Source organism: Ambystoma mexicanum, chromosome 7q (genome assembly GCF_040938575.1).
Source record: "Ambystoma mexicanum isolate Mex_15411 chromosome 7q, UKY_AmexF1_1, whole genome shotgun sequence".
Classification (NCBI taxonomy): Eukaryota; Metazoa; Chordata; class Amphibia; order Caudata; family Ambystomatidae; genus Ambystoma; species Ambystoma mexicanum.
Window position 1 is genome coordinate 155,219,574 of NC_090941.1, and position 19,261 is coordinate 155,238,834.

Sequence of the window (19,261 nt, forward strand, 5' to 3'; positions counted from 1 at the left end):
CCCACGATTCCTAACGTTCACAAGTCTACAAAGTAGAGGCCAAACCAGAAATCAGGGGAAAGCAACTGGGGAAAGTCCTGTACAGGAACTACATCAGTTACTTAAAGATATTGCTCAACAATATCTGGTAATTACATATTAAAACAAAGGGAAAACCTCTGGGAGAAGGGCGTCATTCTCCTAGACCTTTGTTGTCCAGAAGCTGAAGAAGCCTTTACAGGAGAAGGGAGTCATTCTTCAGGCTTTTTGTTGTTTTTGCATAATGGTAGGCACAGATTAAACTTACGAGTTGGGCGGAGGACAGACCATATATTTTTGGGCTTCACTACAGACGAGCACCTTCGTTGGTTAGGTAGGGAACCCCATAGGTTAGGGAACGCAAGTTTAAAAAAATGTAAATAACGGTAAAAAACACAAAAAATGATCTGCCGCCTCCTTCTGACTTAACAGAATTGTCATGGGCTAAGGGGCCAATGTACCATTGTTGTTACGGACCTTCATCCAGGGCGATTCACTCCCATCTGCCAGGAGTGTTTCAGTACCCATCAAAGATCTGAAAACTTATTGTTGATTATGAAAGATTTTGTTCCTGGTGATCTTAAAACTGCCAGGCAATGTCGGTTTGGTTGCAATTTATTACTAAAAAGGTACTTATATGAGCCATTATTTACTGAGGGATACGACAATATGTTTTTACGTGGTGTGATGGGACCCTCTGCAAAGGATGACTTACCTAGGCTTGTGATATATAAATTTGTAAGGAGGACTTGCACCATGTTTGACAAATCGCATTATATAACCTGCATGCTGGATGGATGCCTTGCCTGTATCTTCATTTTTCCTTTCTCACTAGATTTGAAGGTAGTAAATACACTAGAGGACATGGGCAGGTTGGTGGTGAAGTGGGAAGACTGATGCTCTAGCTGTTTTAGGAATGATTCACAGAATTTTAAAAATCTTGGATTCTTTCAAGAGTATTAGTTTGTCCCACTGCTGCTAGACAGTAAAGGTTAATCGGGCATATAAAAATTCAAGTGTTCAAAGAATTAAATGGTGTTACCATTGCCCATCAATGTATTTATTGAAACATCAAACCTGTACCAGGGGTACTTTCGAGTATAGAGTACGCAGCAGGATGATTCATTTTCCATGAGTGTAGGGAAATCAAGAAAGAAAAGTGCACGATTGCCAGCATACAAGGTTCCAATGAAGTAACTGATCAATTAGAGTTCAAACATTGACAGCTGGGTAAGGGATCACTGTATTCTTACCTGAAGGATTAATGACGGCTGAGCACGCTTTTAGATGACGCACGATTCACCATAATAGTCGTATGGTATGTATTGCGTCTTACCAAATGAAAACAATCGGATACGTTTAATTCTTGTCAGAATGGGTAATTATGGAGTAATTCAATTTACACCAAGATGAAAAGGGGAAAAGGGCATATTTCTTAGTGTGTTCTAAGCATTAAAGCATAGGGCAAAACTATTATGCATTACAATTTAGCTTTCTAGTAGTAAGAAAGAAATATGATCCCTGCGCTCCCCCTTAAAGATGAATCTCCGATATACCAACGAGCTAACTACTTGACACAATTCCAACTATGTGCCTAGGCATATAATGCCCTGCCACAGCTTCAGGGACACAGTCCATTTTGTTCCAAGTGATATAGTGCACTTCGAGCGAGCACCAGATATTCTTACTGTTGGTTGGGATCCCCTTCTGGTCAGGTTTTTCCTTATGTTCTGCTATGCGAGGTCCATTTGAACTAATAGACCTCAAAGGATCCTGCGGGCTCTGTGACATTTTAGAGCTTCTTAACTCTCCTTAACCACTCCCATCGCTCCAGCCTCTTGGTCTCAGTTCTCGATTCAATCTGGTGTTTCCTTTTACCCCCATGTTGTCTCTCCACTGGCTCCTGGTAACTGCTGCACTTGCTTTGGTTTCACTAAACCCGTCATAAGAATTCATACAGTAACATCTCCCTAGCAAGGCTATGTATTGGTTATGACCATTTGATTTTTCTTTTAAACCTTCCGATTTACTTATAGGCCTTAATTGACAATTGAGCCCGGGTTCTAACCGAGAAGCAGAGAACGCACGTGGTTTGACAGTGCAGAGGTAGGTAGGTCGGATGAAAGTGGAACTTTTAGCAGATACTGTTCCCAAAACTGCAGAGAATTTCAGGCAGTTTTGTACTGGTGAATTCAGCCACCATTTTGTGGGAGGACCTACAAAAACTTACCCAGCACCGCGGAGCGGTCGCGGAGTTCGAGCAGAGTTGAGCAGTCTTTGCAGGAGACACCCAGGCTGCCTCTCTCTCTGTGCTCCATTCTACAGCCACCATTTTGTGGGAGGACCCACAAAAACTTACCCAGCACCACGGAGCGGTCGCGGAGTTCGAGCAGAGTTGAGCAGTCTTTGCAGTCCTTGTCAGGACTGAAAGGCTGTCAGGCTGCAAAAGAAATGAACCCAGAACCCGCGTACCCCGCGCAATCTTTGCAGGGGAGACCAACAACAGAGGTCGAAGAACCGGAAAAAAGATATGAGGAGTACGGGCCCGGCTCCATCAATACTTCAAACCTCACAACCAACAAACCAACCAGCCACAAAACAAGCACCTAAAGCACGCTTACCAGTTCAAGCAAATCCTGGCCCTAAATCCCCCCCCGCCCCCACTCTCAACCACCCCAAGCGGGACTCCCAGCGGACGCTCAAACTGCACCTTTAACCCTGCAGCACCAAAAAAAGCCATGTCATTGGCTAAAGACTTTCAAAACATTCAGTCGTCGCCTGCGACCGAAGCCGGCGTGACAACGCACCACAATTCGGCCTCAGCCGCAAATTACAAAAGAATCAAATACGGAGCCGACCGAAGACCCGACCTCGCGCCAACTCCCCCCCCGCCGAGAGCAGCCCATTGCAGCAGGTCGGAGGACAGGCTGCGAGGGGCTTCGCCCCAGCGGGGGGAGCAACCGCGGATGAGCCCGCTCACAACAATAACACGAGCGCCGCAGGAAACCGAGAAATCTCACCGGCTCCCAGCACCACCTGCGAAGGACGAACGCCGAGGCTTTCGACCAGGTCGCCGGCAGCTCCAGCTCCCGCGGAGAGACCGGCTCGCAGCACTGTCGCAGCTATGGTTCACGTGTCGGAGACCACGGAGGAAGTAGCAGGAGCTTAGGGCTGGGAGAATCACAGCACGCCTCCCCGGCCCCTCGCTCCAACCCCCCCGCAGTCTGGAAGAGCGCCCCTAGAGGCGATCGACGGAACTCAACCAAACAGTGTTTGGGAAGAGTTCACTCCAGGCAAAAAAGTCACACCTGAAGCACAGAAACTAACAAGAAAAAAAAATGTGACACAGCCTTCTTAAAAAACACAGAAAACCAAGCAGGCTAATGGCTGCCAGACAAAAAGAAAAACTAACAAAAACCGCAATCAGCAAAAAACGATAAAAGGGAAACGGGACCCCACAAATGAAGCAGTACTAAAAACCACCTTCTGCAATTCCCTGAAAGACTTTTTCTCCAGACAGGGGAAACGTAAACACGATATTCTCAACGAATTAACTGACAACAAGATACTGGAGGCCCTAATTGACCCAGTGCCGGCACCTAAAGCCTGCAAAACGACATCCAAGGCCCTAGACTCAGAGGAAAAAACGTTAGACATCGCCAAACTAGGTGACCAGCCTAGTCAAAACTTCAACAGCATAACACAGGACCAGACAACGCCAATTGGCAAACTCATGGACAAACCACCACCAAAAGCGGCAATCATAGACGAACACCCACAGCACTCTATCGACCCTCTGCCTCAAAAGGAAACCAAGCCACAGCTAGACGAAGATGCACCCTCCCAAGCCAACGGAACCCACTCAGAAGCAGAAACAAACATTGGATCCAAACCAAGCTGCCGGAATCCCAAGCTCCCAAAACAGCAACAAATAAAATCATTGATCAAAGACAAGACCCACCAGCTCCAGCAGTCAGAGCAGACTGGGAAATTTTGCTAACGCCCAGACCCATGAGAGCAAGCACCCTAACAAGGGACCAAAGAGGAAGTTACCTGCCACACAATCAGACAATAAAGATAAAGATCTGAACAGCCCCAAACATCACCGGCTAGACCCGGCAGAATAAGCCTCCCTCAAAGAGAAACTCCGTCAAGGAAACCAGACATGATGACCATAATGTCGGCGATAACCATAGCTCTAGCTCCTTTCGGTAAACTTTACGAGACCCTGAATGACACGCTAAAAGACAACACAACCCTAATTGCTCTCATGCATACGAAACTAATCTTTCTAGAAGCTTCATCACAGCCAAGGAACAAGAAATAAAAACTAAAGACCATCCGTGGCGAGGACTCCCTCACCACCTTCCGCAAAACACTGAAAACTACCCTCTTCACATAAGGACCGACACATCAGCACAAATACTTATCATTTAGGTTTGTAATTTACGCCCAAATGCTATATTTGTAACAACAGTATGATTTCCTGTACTACTCATAATGTGTCAACAATCGCTATCATATGTACCATGTAACTAAGTTATTGCAAGTAACAGCGCCTCAATGCCCCTGGGCTGCTTGCGCGCGATATAAATTTAAATAAATAAATAAAATAAATAAATACTCCGAGAGCTGAAAAGGGAGAACAAAAACATTACTCGACTGCAGAAACCCAAACAGAGCAACCACTACACGCCCAGATCTTCAGTTTCCGAAGCAGACTACCAGAAGAGCCCAAAATAAAGTAAATCCTGGGAACCAAAGGAAAAGAAACACGCAAGAAGAATCAGTCACCCAACCAACTCAACACAACAACAGATCTACCGACCCAATTCTCGGAAAAGAATACACTGGCAGAAAATCGCACAATGACCAAAGATTCAACCACCGATCGTGGCAGACCAGAAAAAATACCTCTTCCAAAACAAACTACTACTAATCAGCAACCAAAATCACCCCCCACTCATCAACTGGGACAACAATCTATTCAAAAATCGCCAATAACAACTGAAGACTTCTTGGCGGATACAAACTTAATGAACCTGTCCATACACTTAACTCCAGATCAAGATGCTGAAGAGGTCTCCACAATCAGCATCGACTCGCCCCACCAAAAACAAAGCAACAAACAAAAAGACGAAAAAGCGCAACACCACATCGCAACACACCCAGAGTGAACTTAAGATAGCCGAAAGGACCGAACCTCTCCTCCCAACCAAAGCCAACCCTCCCAGTATCCCAAAAAAGTCAAGCCCTATTCTTGGAAGAAAGATGCAACGTCAACAACAAAGACACCCCCATCATTGAAAGAAATAAAACCAGGAGGAACCCCTCGACGCAGACCAATAAGCCGATCCCGATCAGGAAAAAAGGCCCCTTGCAATAAGCCCAGAAAACAATGGACCTCCCGCGCATTAAAGAAAAAGAATGATGAAAACCGCCAGACAATAATCCTCAAAATGGAACAAACAGATCACAACTCAGAAGGAGTAACTCTAAATAGAGGAACGATAATTAAAATTTTCAGAAACATCAAGTCCCTTAGACACCTGAAACCAGAGGACATCCTTCTAGTAGAACCATACCACAAAGCCTGTAAAGCAAAAGCATACATACACATAAAAAAGAATGCAAGAATCACCCAGTCTAAAGAAACCGACACAGATCTACGACAAATAGGCTATCTCCTGACGGAATACTGGACCGACAACCAAACACCCAACCAGCAGACCCAGTCCAGCCCGGACAACTTCCAGTCGCACCGCCTCGGAGCCAACAGAAAAGGTGATACCACCGGAAACACCCCGCAAAAAACCTTCCATCCAACGCTGAAAACCAGTCGAGAAGGCGAGAAAGAAATACCCCATCAACTGAAACAGAGAGAACCCAGAAAGATAAACAACGACGCTGGCAAAGAAACGACAGCAGAAAAGCTCCCAACACCAAGAATCAACCTTAAAGACAAAGAACAGAAAAGGACAACCGGACTCTCCCTTGGACCAATAAAACAGCTATGGTCCTTGTTTCCTAAAACAACCCCAAACAGCTCTACTAAATAGCAACGACCAACGAGAGCAGAGAAAGATTCACCCTTAGGAAAAACAACAAACCTGCTCTCAACGACAAAAACTTTGAAAATGGCATTGTGGAACACCCGAGGATTCAAACACCTGATGAAAACAGGAAAAACTAATCTAGGAGACTTCGACATTCTAGCACTACAAGAAACCTGGCTCACAACCTCGCCAGCTTTAGACGGCTATGAACTGACAACCTCAAAAGCCGCAAGAGGAAAAACGGGCCGTCCATCTGGAGGCCTCCTGATCGCAGTTCGAACAGGAAGCGGTCTGGAAATAGACAAAGAGCTATCTTCCTCACAGAACCATCAATTAAGGTGAAGTGGACCCGCACGATCACGAACAAAAGCTGGGAAACCCCGATCGTAATAATAACAACGTACTGGAACCCAGACAAAATTTCAGATGATGATGATTTTCTTCTTATAATCGAAACAGAAATAGACGAGACCCAAATAAACTCCGAAACCACCGAATTAATTATCTGCAGAGACCTGAACGCTAAATGTCCCCATAAAAGCTCTTACCCAACAGCACCCAACAGCGAGACAAGAGGAGACTCAAGAGGAAAAAAATGGCTAAAATTAATGGACTCCAGAAACCTCCACAACACGGCATTGCTGTCAACAACAAAACCCCCAATTCCAACCTGGGAAAGAGCATCTCAAGCGGGAACAATCGACTATATATTCGCTTCAGAAGGCATGTTAGAACTCTTAACCTCATTTGAGGTCCTACGCACAGAGGAAAGCGATCATAACATCCTTCAAATATAATGGACCACACAACGCCCAGTCAAACACGTAATGTCGGAAGAAGTGGAAGTAACAACTCAAGGCAATCGCCTAAGACTGAACGCTGAAAGGATAAAAGATCTAGCACAAAACTACAAAAAGAAACTTGCCAAAGAGCCTAACCGGTGCAAAACTGAACCAGACTACCAACCCCTGTTAATTCAATACCAGACAGACCCCACAACGGGTCAGAAAAAAGACAATCCCCAAAGACATCACAAGTACGATAAACTATTGGTACTCAAGCGCCGTGCACTAAGGAAACTAAAACGGCTTGTAGCAAAATCAAGACCGATACTTATGGAAAAAAAAATAAGAGAAGAAACAGCAAAATATAAAGCTTGGTTAAAATCTTACAGCATTCTACTATACCAACAAGACTCAGAAGAAGTGCTCAAAAAGGTAATGGGAAGAAACTCCAGAGACTTCTGGTCACTCATAAAAAAGATACAGCAACCAGGCCAACAACCTAGCCAACACAGTGAGTGAAGAAAGATGGACGACCCACTTTTCCACCCTATTCCAAAACCCCAACGGATTACAAACCCTAAACACCGCCAACGATAATTCAAATTGGGAAGACATCTCCGACATTGAAGATATAGAAGATGCAATCTGCAAACTAAAGCCTAGTCGTGCGCCCGGAACAGATGGAACAACAAATATAGACTTAAAAAATAACCCAAAAGAATGGGCCGAGTTTATAACCCTTGTTTTCGAAACGGTAACAACCTCAAAATTGATACCCCGCTCATGGACAAAGGCCACGGTAGTCCCGATCTTCAAAAAGGGCGACAGAACTAATCCCACCAACTACCGCCCAATAGCACTATTAGATACCATCGGGAAAATCTTTGGCTCATTGTTGCTAAAAGGCTTCCAAAGGTGGGCTTCAACCTCACCCAGCTGGGATCCCCTCCAATCAGGCTTTACGAAGAACACTGGTACACAAGTAAACATCATGATACTCAATATCATAAAGAACACTCGAGCACAGCAACGTAAGGTCTTCATAGCCTTTGTGGACTTAACACAGGCCTTTGACAAAATCGACCGAAGCAGGCTATGGGCCAAACTGGAACAATGGAAATGCCCACCCCAATTACTAGAGCCTATAAAGGCACTGCATCAAGACACATCAATGAGGGTAAAACTAAACCACGCTGGAACTCTACCGAAAGAAATCGCAATCAGCAGAGGCGTAAAGCAAGGATGCCCGTTGGCTCCAGCACTTTTTACGGCTTTCATTGGGGATTACAAAGACTCTAGTAAAGATCTCAGAACCTTTGCACCAAAACTGGGTGATATCCCAACTCCAAGGCTTCTCTATGCAGAAGATATTATACTGCTTGATCAAACCCCTGTTGGGCTGCAAGGCCAACTAAACAACTTAAACTATATTTCAGAAAACAACCTCGAAATAAACAATGAGAAAACAAAAATTCTGATCCTCGAGAAATCAACTGCCAGAAAAAAAACATTCCTCTGGTCAATCGAGAACACCAAAATTGAAGTGGTAAAAGAGTTCAAATATCTTGGAGTACTAATTGACAGCTCAGGCAACGAAGTAAGAATGCAACACAATCTTTGGGAAAAGACCAGAAAAAGTACAGCTCAGGGTCGAGCAATGGACAGGAAATCTGGCCGCATCTCTTTGTTCCCAATCTAAGTTTTTCAAGGGCAAAGTGGTCCCAGTGCTGACATATGGTGGGGAAGCCTTCCTGACAATCCCAAAAACCATCTGGGACAAGTTGGAGGGATACTTTTGGCGAGAAGTAATGCAATTCCCAAAATCAACAGCGATAGCGGCAATCCGAAGAGAACTAGGACTAACTTCATTGAAAGCGACAGTGGATGCAAATGAAATGTTGCTATACAGGAAAATAATCATGCCAGACGCTCCAAGTCAGTACAAACTAATCAATCAAGAAATTCAAAGAGGAAACTGCAAATCGTTATCCGCCTGGGAGAAAAAAAAACACTCGGATAGAACTCGGTTTCACCAAAGAAGAACTTTTCCTCACCCCCAACAAAATCAAAAAGAAAATGGATCTACAAGGCTGGATACTCACGCAAGAAAAAGCAACAACAAATAAACTCGCCCATTTTCTGCAACACATAAAAAAACTAAACGATCACCCACTAATCGTGAGAAGATTTCCTGACAAAACAACAAGACAACTGTTTTTAAGGGCACAACTAAACCTCTTACCAACAAATGAAATTAGAGCATTGAGAGGTCTGTCCAACGTGAGTATTTGCAGACTGTGAAAAGATCCCACACAAACCGAAACAATACGCCATCTTTTAATATCGTGCACAAAAACAATCAACCTAAGGCAAGCTTTTTTACTCCCGCTACGAAAGCCCTCTGTTTTACGAGAAGAAGTCTGGTGGAACCGACTCATAAGTGGAAACAAAACATCTTGGACGATTGCAGCAGCAAAGATCATAGACTTATCCTTGGCAAAATGCCTCAAAGAAGATAACCCCCAGGAAAATTGTCAAGGAAACACAAATGACCGACTTCAAACTGACGCACAGCATCTGTAAATCAAACGTTTTTACTCGCAGAGTAACTCACTCCCAACACAAAAGACGAAGATCTTTCCTGCACAGACCGAGCAGCTTTTTGTAAAATCAAATAAATTTGATAAACACAAAATAATTGTTTTCATTTGCATGCCCAGTCTGCCCCCATGGAGGCTTTAGATGGCTCAGCAGCATTTTGAGATCCGGTGGAAGTCGAGCCCCCTCAGTCTAGATCTGTGCCATTTGACAGTTGTTACAACCCGGCATCCAGCACTTGTACACAAAGTCCACGTATGGCACCTCTTTTCGCCTCAAGGCAAAATGGCTCCCGGCATTCGGAGCAGCCGTGATGCCCCAACGCTTCCCGACGTGCGGCCAGTCCTCAATAGGATTATTCCGTGAGTGGCGTGCTGGTGTTTTAGAGCTTGTTTTTCCAAGTTACTTCCTGGCACCAGTTCCTTGCATTACGGCTGGTCTTGTTCTCCTGCGACTTCAGACTCCTGGAGGTTTCTGTTTTGGACCAGTGTTTTGGATTGTGTTTCTGTGGCTTCCTGACTTGGATTCCATCTGTTCTTTGGATCGTCTTTTCTGTTTTTACTTTGTTACTACCTCACCGGATTGCATCTTTGGATTTGTGGTTTTCTGGATTTTTGCGTTTTTCCTACAACATCCCATAGTCCCTGTGCTCAAATCCGCAAGGGTCAGGTCCTTGCAAACTGTGTTCTTTTGGGCCTTTGAAGTCCCCTCAAGTATACCTGGTAAACAGACCTTACATAAAGGTGTGTTTCTGGTCTATGAACTCGGTCATCAGGTGGAAGGCGTACACACATAGGTTTCCAGCTCCCATCAATTATTTATTGTGCATTTGTTAGGTGCTTCTACAATGAGTCAATTCTGTTTCAAAGCGCCCACAGGGCAGCGAGGAGGGAACATGGGATTGAAACAAATACAGCAGAGAATATAGATGAACCGACTATGCCTTGTAAGTATTCAGAACGTGCAAGTGCAGGGAGAAGAGGAGAGTGGGGGTATCCACGCTCGTGGGTGAGCAGTAGATGTAAGCGCCTAGTGTAGTAAGTGCTATAAGGCGTGGAGCTGCATTAGGTAGGTAATTAAGTGCAAGCCTACAAGATGAAGGCAGGTGGCTGCGAGGTAAGTGCTGTGAGTAGGCAGACACTGCGGCGAACAGGTGTGGAAGGCCAGGACCCCGAAGGACACATAAGGGGCCTGGTCACCAATCACAGTGACTGAGATTAGCAGAGAAGGGAAGAAGGGGAGAAGGTGAAGAGGAAAGTCTTAAGGTGGTTCTGGAATTTGAGGAGGCCCGGCTCAAGACGAAGTGTAAGTGGGAGGCTGTTCCACAAGAAGGAGCCAGCTGAAACAATAGATCGGCCTCCGGCCCTCTGTTTAGCGAAACGCCTTAGGTGGTGCCAGAGGAACGTAAACATCTAGAGGGAGATTAGTTGGTAAGAGAACATTGCAGATAGCATGGTCCCAGGCCACACACTACCTTGTGGATGATGCAGAAGGATTTTAATTTAATCCGTGCAGCAACCGGGAGCCAATGATGAGTTTTTAGGGAAGGAGAGATGTGGTCCTTGGTCTTGATGCCAAAGATAAGTCATACTGCCTTATTCTGGATTAGCTGTAGGGGTCGTAGAGTGGAAGAGGGTAGATTCAGGAGAAGACTATTATAATAGTCAAGCCTAGAGAGAACCAGGGGGGGGGGCGGGTAACATTGAGCTTCTGGGGGAAAAGGGAGAATTCCTTTGAGAAGGAAGAGTTGAAAGTGGGACTACTTGGCAAAGTCCTGAATGTAAGGGAAGAAGGAGAGAGGAGTCGAAGAGGACTCCAAGGCTTCTGGCTTCAGATGAAGTAGAAGGGGGAAGAGCCCATAGAGGATGGGCAGAGTGAGGGGAAGAAAGAGGGAGCTGAGGTTCCAATAGGAAGGCTCTCAGTCTTGCTGGCATGGAGGCAGAGGTCGTTGTAATTGTACCAGGACTGGATGGCAAATAGCCAGTCCCCGAAGAAGGAAGATGCAAGAGGGTCAGCAGGAAGTTTGAAAAAGGAGTCGTGTGTCATCTGCATTAGACTGGAAGTTGGGGAGAAGGAAGAAATTAGGAGTGCCAGCTGAGCAAGTTAAGTGTTAAAGAGCCAGGGGAGAGAGGTTTGAGCCCTGTGGGACACCACAGGTGGAGAAGGAAGGAGGTGAGGAGAAGGTGCACACAATGACCTGGGACGAATGGTAAGTTAGGAAGGAGGTCAGCCAGTCCAGTGCCTGCTCCGAGATTCCCATGGTATCATGAAGCCGTTTTGAGGATGGAGTGGTTGATTGTGCCAAAGGCAGAGGAGAGATCGAGTAGAATGAGGACAGCTGGAGAGTTTGCGTCCATAGATGCGAGCAGAAGAGCAGTTTCCATGCCTTTGGATGCTCGGAATCCAGATTGATGCCTGTGGAGCCCACCAACAAGTTCAGGGTGTGAGGTCAGCTGGGGAAAGGCCAGCTTCTCCAGTAGTTTCCCAAGGAAAGGGGATAGAAATAGGGTGGTAGTTGGCTGGACAGGTAGGGTCTATTGAAGGTTTTTTCAGGAAGGGGTGCACAAGGGAGTGCTTGAGGGAGGAGGGGAAAGATCCAGTAGCAAAAGAGTGGTTGCAGGAATCAGTGAGTGCAGTGGCAAGAGAGCCAATGTTGTCCTTCATGGATCTGAAGGAGCAAGGGGAAACCTGTTTGGATGAGACCTTCATAGAGCGGTCAACTCTAGTGCCTTCATCATGTGTGACAGGGGAGAAAGGAGAGAGGAAGGAGGAGGGTGGGGGGCCAAACGAGACAATGGAGTGAAGGAGGGGCTGGGGGAGAGGGTAGCAAGCGTGCTCAGGCTATCAAGAGTCTTAGTGCTGAAGTGTGTGGCCAGTGCGTTGCAGAGGGCCTGGGAAGCAAGAAGGGATGCGGAGACTGCGGAAGGGTTGTCTAGTTGCCTGCAGATTTTAAAGAGTTCATCCGAGTTGTTGGATGCACCAGATACCTGTGCCTGGATGTGGGCCCTTTTCTTAGCAAGGAGAGTTTGTATTGCCTATGGATCGGGTGGCAGGCCAGTTTAGCCTGCTGCTTGCCACTTCCGTTTCGCACTCTGCACTTTCGTTTCAGGGCTGCAAGTTCGGAGTTGTACAAGGTAGGTTTTCAGGCGGATCTTCATGACTGGCGCAAGAATGTCCAGAGTGTTCATAATGGCCAGTTGGAGGTTGCTGAGAGCAGTATCAGAGATAGAGTCAGAGGTGGGTGTCAAGGAGTTCCCCCCTTCTCACCAGAGTTCGATCTTTGCTGGATTTCTTGACCGATGCCTTCTTGCGGACGGATCGAGTCTTGAATAAGGCTGCACAAGTCTCTTCCGACTCCAGCGTGCGTTCAAAGTTCCGGGATGCAAGGATCCGGGAAATTTACAGAGTGCGCTACTAGCACACGAGTCCAGGAATCAAGAAAGGAAGGAAAGGGACTAGGAATGGGGTTGGCTGGAAGAAGCAAGGAAAACAATACCGCGAGCTACGGAGCACACGTCTGGTCGCCACTTCGCAATAGCATTGAGACGCGCGGAGCCGCGGGAGGCGTGGTCTATTAATAGAACACGCTACGTCCAAGGTGTAGAGCGAGGAAGGTGTTTCACAGTGGACGGCCATGTTGGAAGTACAAGGGAGTGTAAGCCCCGTTGAGACAAGGACCAGGAAGTCCAAAAGGGGTGTGTTCTGTAGTTCATGACAGTGGGAGGAGAGTGGGGGGTGAAGGTGGATAAGAATGCAGCAGCTGACACGTGTCATCGGACGGATTTTGGTGAACGAGGTTGTCAGGGCTGGGGAAGGTCTGGTCAGAGCACCAAGGGGACCCAGGTAAGAAGAGAGGAGCAAATGGTCGGACCAGTAGAGGGGTGTGACCAGAGGGGGGGGGGGGGGCATCAAGAGTGTGTCCTCCCGAGTGGGTTGGACCAGACGGGAGAATGGAGAGGGAGAGCTAGGTGCATAGGTCAAGGAAGAGAGTTGATGCTGTGGTAGAGTCCAAATGGATGTCGGAGTCACTGAAGAGAAGGAGTTTGGAGGTAGTGAGGAGAGAGGAGCAGAAGTCAGTCCATTCAGAGAGGAACCCAGTGTTAGTGACAGGGGCCTGTAGATAGTAATCATGGTCAGAGAGGAGGAGGGAGAGATGACCAGCTTGCAAACCAGGCCCTTGAAGGAAGCATAAGGCTGAGTGGGTATGAGGGAGGCAGCAACCCACTCGGGGAAGATTAAGGCAACCCCACCACCAGCACAGTTGGGTTGTGGCTTTGAAAAAATCTTGTGGCCATCGAGGAGAAGGGAGTCAAAAGCAGTGACTGAGCTAGCATTGAACCATCGCTAAGAGCGAGAATGCAGAGGTCAATGTCTTCAAGAAGGAGGCAGATGTCGGCGGACTGTTCGTTGGCTGAACGGGCATTAAGTGTGGCCAGGTGAAGGAGGTCTCTGCCTTTGAAGGTTATCAGAGGAGAAGTACAGGGGCGTGGTTAACCAGTCAGAGGGGGAGGACCAGAGAGGGGGACGTGGGGGAGAGGCAGGTGAGGCAAGAAGTTGAGGGATGGAAGGCACCGGTCAAAGAGAATGAGGTTGGGCTGAGGACCCTGAACCACGATAGTGCCAGTATGGTAGACAATGATGAAACGTGATGAGAAGCCTGCTAAGAGGGCTTCCAACTTGGTGCCACCATTAATCATCCCCTCGAAGGTAAGACAAGGCAACTTTGGGATACAGGGCCTAAAGGTAGGTTTGGCTCTTGGTAAGCTTTGTGTTTTCTTGCAGCCGAGGCGAGCCATGCTCTCACCTTTTCAATCGGACTTTTCCTCTCAGCAGTGATTTAAATTCTGTTTGAAGGGGTGCAGTAAAGAGGAAAGCTTACCATCCTCCAGGGGCAACATCACCGGGGTGCGCACTGGATGAGGGTTTCCTCTTGTCAGGTCGGCTTCTTTCCTCTGAGGCGTTGTTGCAAACAGTGCTTCTGTTCTTACTTCTGTTCTCTCGTTTTACCTTTCAGCACAAACTGTATCGGCATTGTGATCGTACCTCCTGGTCCACTGTGTCTCAGTTGCGGTCACGCCACAACCTTCCTTGGCCTCAGGACGCTATGGGCTCTCTTCAGTTTCCCATGCCTCCTTTTCGTCATGGTAGGCTTAGGACTCCCCGGCTACATGCCTCTCCAGCTTAGGACACTGCACGGCCAGTCTCTCTTCCACGTTCGAACTTGCCGGGCTCCTCTTTTGGAGTCCCTGCCTCTTAAGGACATGTTGAGGGGACTTCCCCGCAGATTGTCATAATCCATTTTCTCTATCGGATTCATGCTCTGTATTCTTCCGTTGTGCTTCTTCGTCCCAGTACTATGCAAGTTTTCCATTGTAGATGTCAGTAATGTATTTGACTGACAATAGCACACTGACTGACTTCATCTTTTTCTTCAAAGTATGGCATTGAAGGAGCTTTCATAAGATGCGGCTTAGGGATTTCCTTCCCAGAACGGGAGTGCTTGTGCCCAGGGTGGGGAGGAGTGGGGAAATCGCTCCCGGGGAGGCCCTGCTTGCCCCTACCTCTAGGTAGGGTATTGCGTAGCGGGCTCCCCTCCCTAGCCTCACAGATAAAGGCTCCCCCCTGGGTAGAAGTGAGAGACCCTTGTGATTAATTATAGCTCTCATGCTGATTTCTCGGCTCATGGCCATGAAGAAATGCAGAGCTAAATGACAATATTTCTCCTTATGATCTGCCCATGCAGCAGAAACAGTGATTCCTTACATGGGGCCCATAGGGGATCTCTCTTCATATGGCAGATTCAAACAGATCTCAATATTGTTTTCCTCCTCTCTCCTTAGCAGTCCAGGATCAGACTGACTATCATTGAAGTAGTTCTAGAGAGGGTCGGGAGTTGGGCAGAATGAAGCAGAGCGATTCTGTGCTGGTTTGAGGGAGGCGTGGTATGGGGATTCCAAACATCCTCCATCCCCTCCAGATAACTCATGGCACTCTTAGAACAGCTTACCTCGTCCCTGGAGTCCTCGGATTTTTGGGGCAGTGGCAGGACTGAAACTTAATCACAGTATCTAAGAATATGCTTTAGCTAAGGAAAGAGGGCTGAAGAAAAAGACCGGCAAAGCTAAAGTTATGGTTTGCCAACCACCAAGACAGACAAAGGTCCCACAACCAAACAGGTCAGCTGATGGATAAACCATTGATCTAGTTGAAACCTGTGCCTATTTAGGGATAAGAATTGACGTTATAAATTGGAAAATTCAACTAGGAAAAAGAACATCCTTGCACATAGGGGGGAAGCAGTAATCAAACTCTCCAAACAGTCTGGTGGAAGGGCAATTTCAAGTGCCATCACGGTCTACAAAATGCAAGCGAGATCAGCCGCTTCACAGGGAGCCACAAGAACATCAAAATGCTGGAAATCAAGGAGGAGCATAAACTTCTTAAAAGATTGTTGGAATTACCAAATAGTCCAGTCACTATTGGCAAGGATGGAAATGTGATTGAGTGGAATAGCCCCCCAAATTAAAACCGCTCATATATTGGATTAAGATCTGGAATTGTGTTAATCTCGGGATCGATCTTGAATTCTTACAAGACCTGATGGCAACGGCTGCTGCTGACAATAGCCGTAGTTACTTTATATTAAATCAATGTTACGTAACATTTGTATACAGGAATTGTGGGATAACCCCAGATGTTATGGAATGTGAGCTAAAATTATGGTTAAGGAGGCATTCAAGGAGTGGATAGTGTTCACGACCTGATAAAGTGCTGCAGGTGCTCCTTTATCTAGCGATTACATGTAGCTGGTGTTAAGAGTGGATTACTTCGATAATCTGGACAATAACAAACGCTCCCTTTTTCTCAAAATTCAGATTTGGGATTCTCCCATTGCTCCAATTATTTTGTAGAAACTTGCAATCAGTGTGAAAGATAAATAAGGTTTAATTCCCAATGATACAGTAGTTCCCTTTTGAATTGTGTCCTTTATATAGAAAATAGATCAAAAACCTTTATTTAAAGCAAATAGAATTAGAACCATTGTTGATGCTATATCCTTTTGTAAGAGCACAAAAGATTGCACCAAGTAAAGAGTGTGGCTCAGTTCCTTGAAGCAGCCTGGAAAAAATTGATAAAATGTTTATCTGTGATGCAGCTATGAAATTAGTAGGACTTATTTCAGCAAAGCTTATATAGTTTAAATTAAATAGCTAGAGTACCCTGGTATAACATAGGACGGTCTTCTATATGGTTAAAACATGCATACACATTTTCTTTCCATAGTATATAGACTGACAGGCTAATAAAATGTGTAACCTATTGTAACTGTGCAAAATGTGGTGCAGATTGGTGAAACAGTGTGGAATTGTATAGGGAACAAATGTGAAGCCACAAACTCGTACCCAATTTTTCACTTTTGCTGAAATCCGGGGAAAGGGGTGGTGTGTACATATGTCATGTAGGCAGTAACGTTCTGAGGGTCCTAACTGGTATATATATTTAATGTGTATACTTTTATTAAGCAATATATGATATTAGAACATTTTATATTGCATAAAACATGTTCTTTTTAAATATTAGAACGTTTTGCATTAGGTGTTGGGGTCTAATTATATCTCAAATTGTGGATCCGATTTATAGATTGGATTTAAAGTAGGACAAATGAAAATTGTGATTTAGTGTAATAGGTATGGTCGCAAATAATCCTTGGTTATTCACAATGGCACAGCAAGGGTGGCCCTTCAATTCATATGCTCTCTCAAAACTAAATCTAACCACAACGCCATAAACAAGTCAAAAAGATTCAAAGAAATCATAGTTAACCGTTCTAGGATTTTAACCACAAATACCTTTATGGAGTCCCTCTCGTTTCTTACAGATACCAATTGAGGGGGAAGGGGGCTACACCTCTGATCACGTCAAGCAGCATTAAGTTCCAGCCATATTTGTATTTATTTAGCACAGATGTTTACGCTCTGTGGCTAGCTTTTACCGTTCACTGCAACACTTGTTTTAACCCAAATTTGAATGATGTCAAGTTCCTATTATTGGAAACAAATAAAATTGCACAGTAGAATATCTCCTATTAAATGCCATGGGCTACGTAAATGAACTATGTAAATGGCCTCATCTTCCAAGAGGAAGTAACAAACGGCCAATCGCAACCCTTCAAGGGATCCAACTCTAGAACCACACAACAGGAGTTCCCACCAGGCTAAATGAGATGACAGTCTCCATCGCTACAAAACACAGTATTCACTTTCAACAATAATCGCTCTTCAGCTGTCTTCAACAGTATGTGTTAATTAAGCATAGTTGGGCTAGGGGTTCTTGGGGAAAAGGCAAGAGCCCATAAACAGGACTTAGCAGTGTTTCTTAAAATTAGCTAACCATACAGACATATATATTACAGTGCTACTTAAAATTAGCCAACTATACACACACATATATATTACATGAACAGATTCTATAGAGCACCTCCAAGCAGGGCCTAGGCAACATCACGTTAATACTTACCAGTGCCCATGGCTTTCTTCAACCCCAGCCAGGATACTGGTCAATAAAGGGCCTGTTAAAACAAAAGTATAGGTTTAATCCAAAGCAGCAAATATATTGGAATATAAATAAAATTTCTTTCTTCCATTGAATAATAAACTGCTTTTCCTGTGACCTGAGAAAAATATCTTCTCACTGGCATAGATTAGTTAACTTATTTTGTGTGCTTACAAACTCACTAGAAAACTTTTTAATATGCAAAGAAAAATGGTGATGGCATCTTCTCTGTAATAAAATGTAAACCAATAGAAAACAGTGGAACGTGGCAATCAGCGGGAAGGAGGTGAAAAAGCACACAGGCGCCGAGATGGGCACTACTCTTAGTGTCATTCATTTGGTTCTCTGTTCAAGAACTAGGCACTGCCATCATGCTCTTGGAGCAAGAACCACACGTCTCAGACTCCTCTCCATCACCCATGTGGCAATTGCCATGATGGCAGGTGCAACCCCTACAGACCATTCAGAGCCTCTACTACAGCTTTCGACCCTAGCCCAATATGAACTCGAGGAACGATGAAAGCTTAGAAAATCACAAACAGCTGCACATTTTATGGCTGCTTAAAGCAACTTAAAAAGGGTGTCTCAGAGATGTAATGCAGGACCAAGGGAACGAAGTAGGAGCTCTCGGCATCTGCAAAAAGTGTTCAGACTCTCTCCGAGGTGAGACGCTCCGCCTTGCCAAGGAGGAGGAGACAATGTTATGTCCGCTTTCCTTTTTCTGAATAACAAATTTTAGGAAAGAAGATCCTCTGTAGGTGTAAAATATGATGTTTGTGCACTATAATGCAGAATGGAAGTAGATTGTTATTTTGGGTAGGCATATAGCCCAAGACCTAACATGAAGGTGCAATGAAGCTCTTCACATAGTGACAGGGTGGAACACTGGGCAGATACGGTACATACCATGCAACTCACTTATCCGTTGATACAGGGCAGGTGAGGCAAGAACTGCAAAAATATAAGGAACAGTGGCTGGTGGGAGTGATTGTCAGGGCAACATCCAGATATATTGAAAGCGATTCATAATGGGGAATTGTTTCTGCTTTTGAAGATTGTCAGAACAGAGTTTTGGGGAAGGCTTAAAAAGGAAACCCATATAAATGTTGGTTTGCTACCTGAGAAATGTGGCTGACACGCAGAGACGAATAACTATTAAAAGGCATTATTATGCATTATTCATCGCACATCACATGTTAACATTACCCCCTTTTCATGTCTTCTCCCCAGCCATCCACCTATTCCTAGGAT

The 19,261-nt window shown here is 45.4% G+C and overlaps 1 protein-coding gene across 1 annotated transcript in view; it reads right to left on the bottom strand.

Moving 5' to 3' along the window:
- The window catches only part of PRRG1 (proline rich and Gla domain 1), a 507,776-nt gene that overhangs the window by 346,636 nt on the left and 141,879 nt on the right, over positions 1-19,261 (bottom strand). Inside the window, exon 2 of the mRNA XM_069639143.1 lies at positions 17,975-18,026. Coding sequence (XP_069495244.1) covers positions 17,975-17,984 — 10 coding nt within the window. The 5' untranslated portion in view covers positions 17,985-18,026. The remainder of the gene's footprint in view (positions 1-17,974; positions 18,027-19,261) is intronic.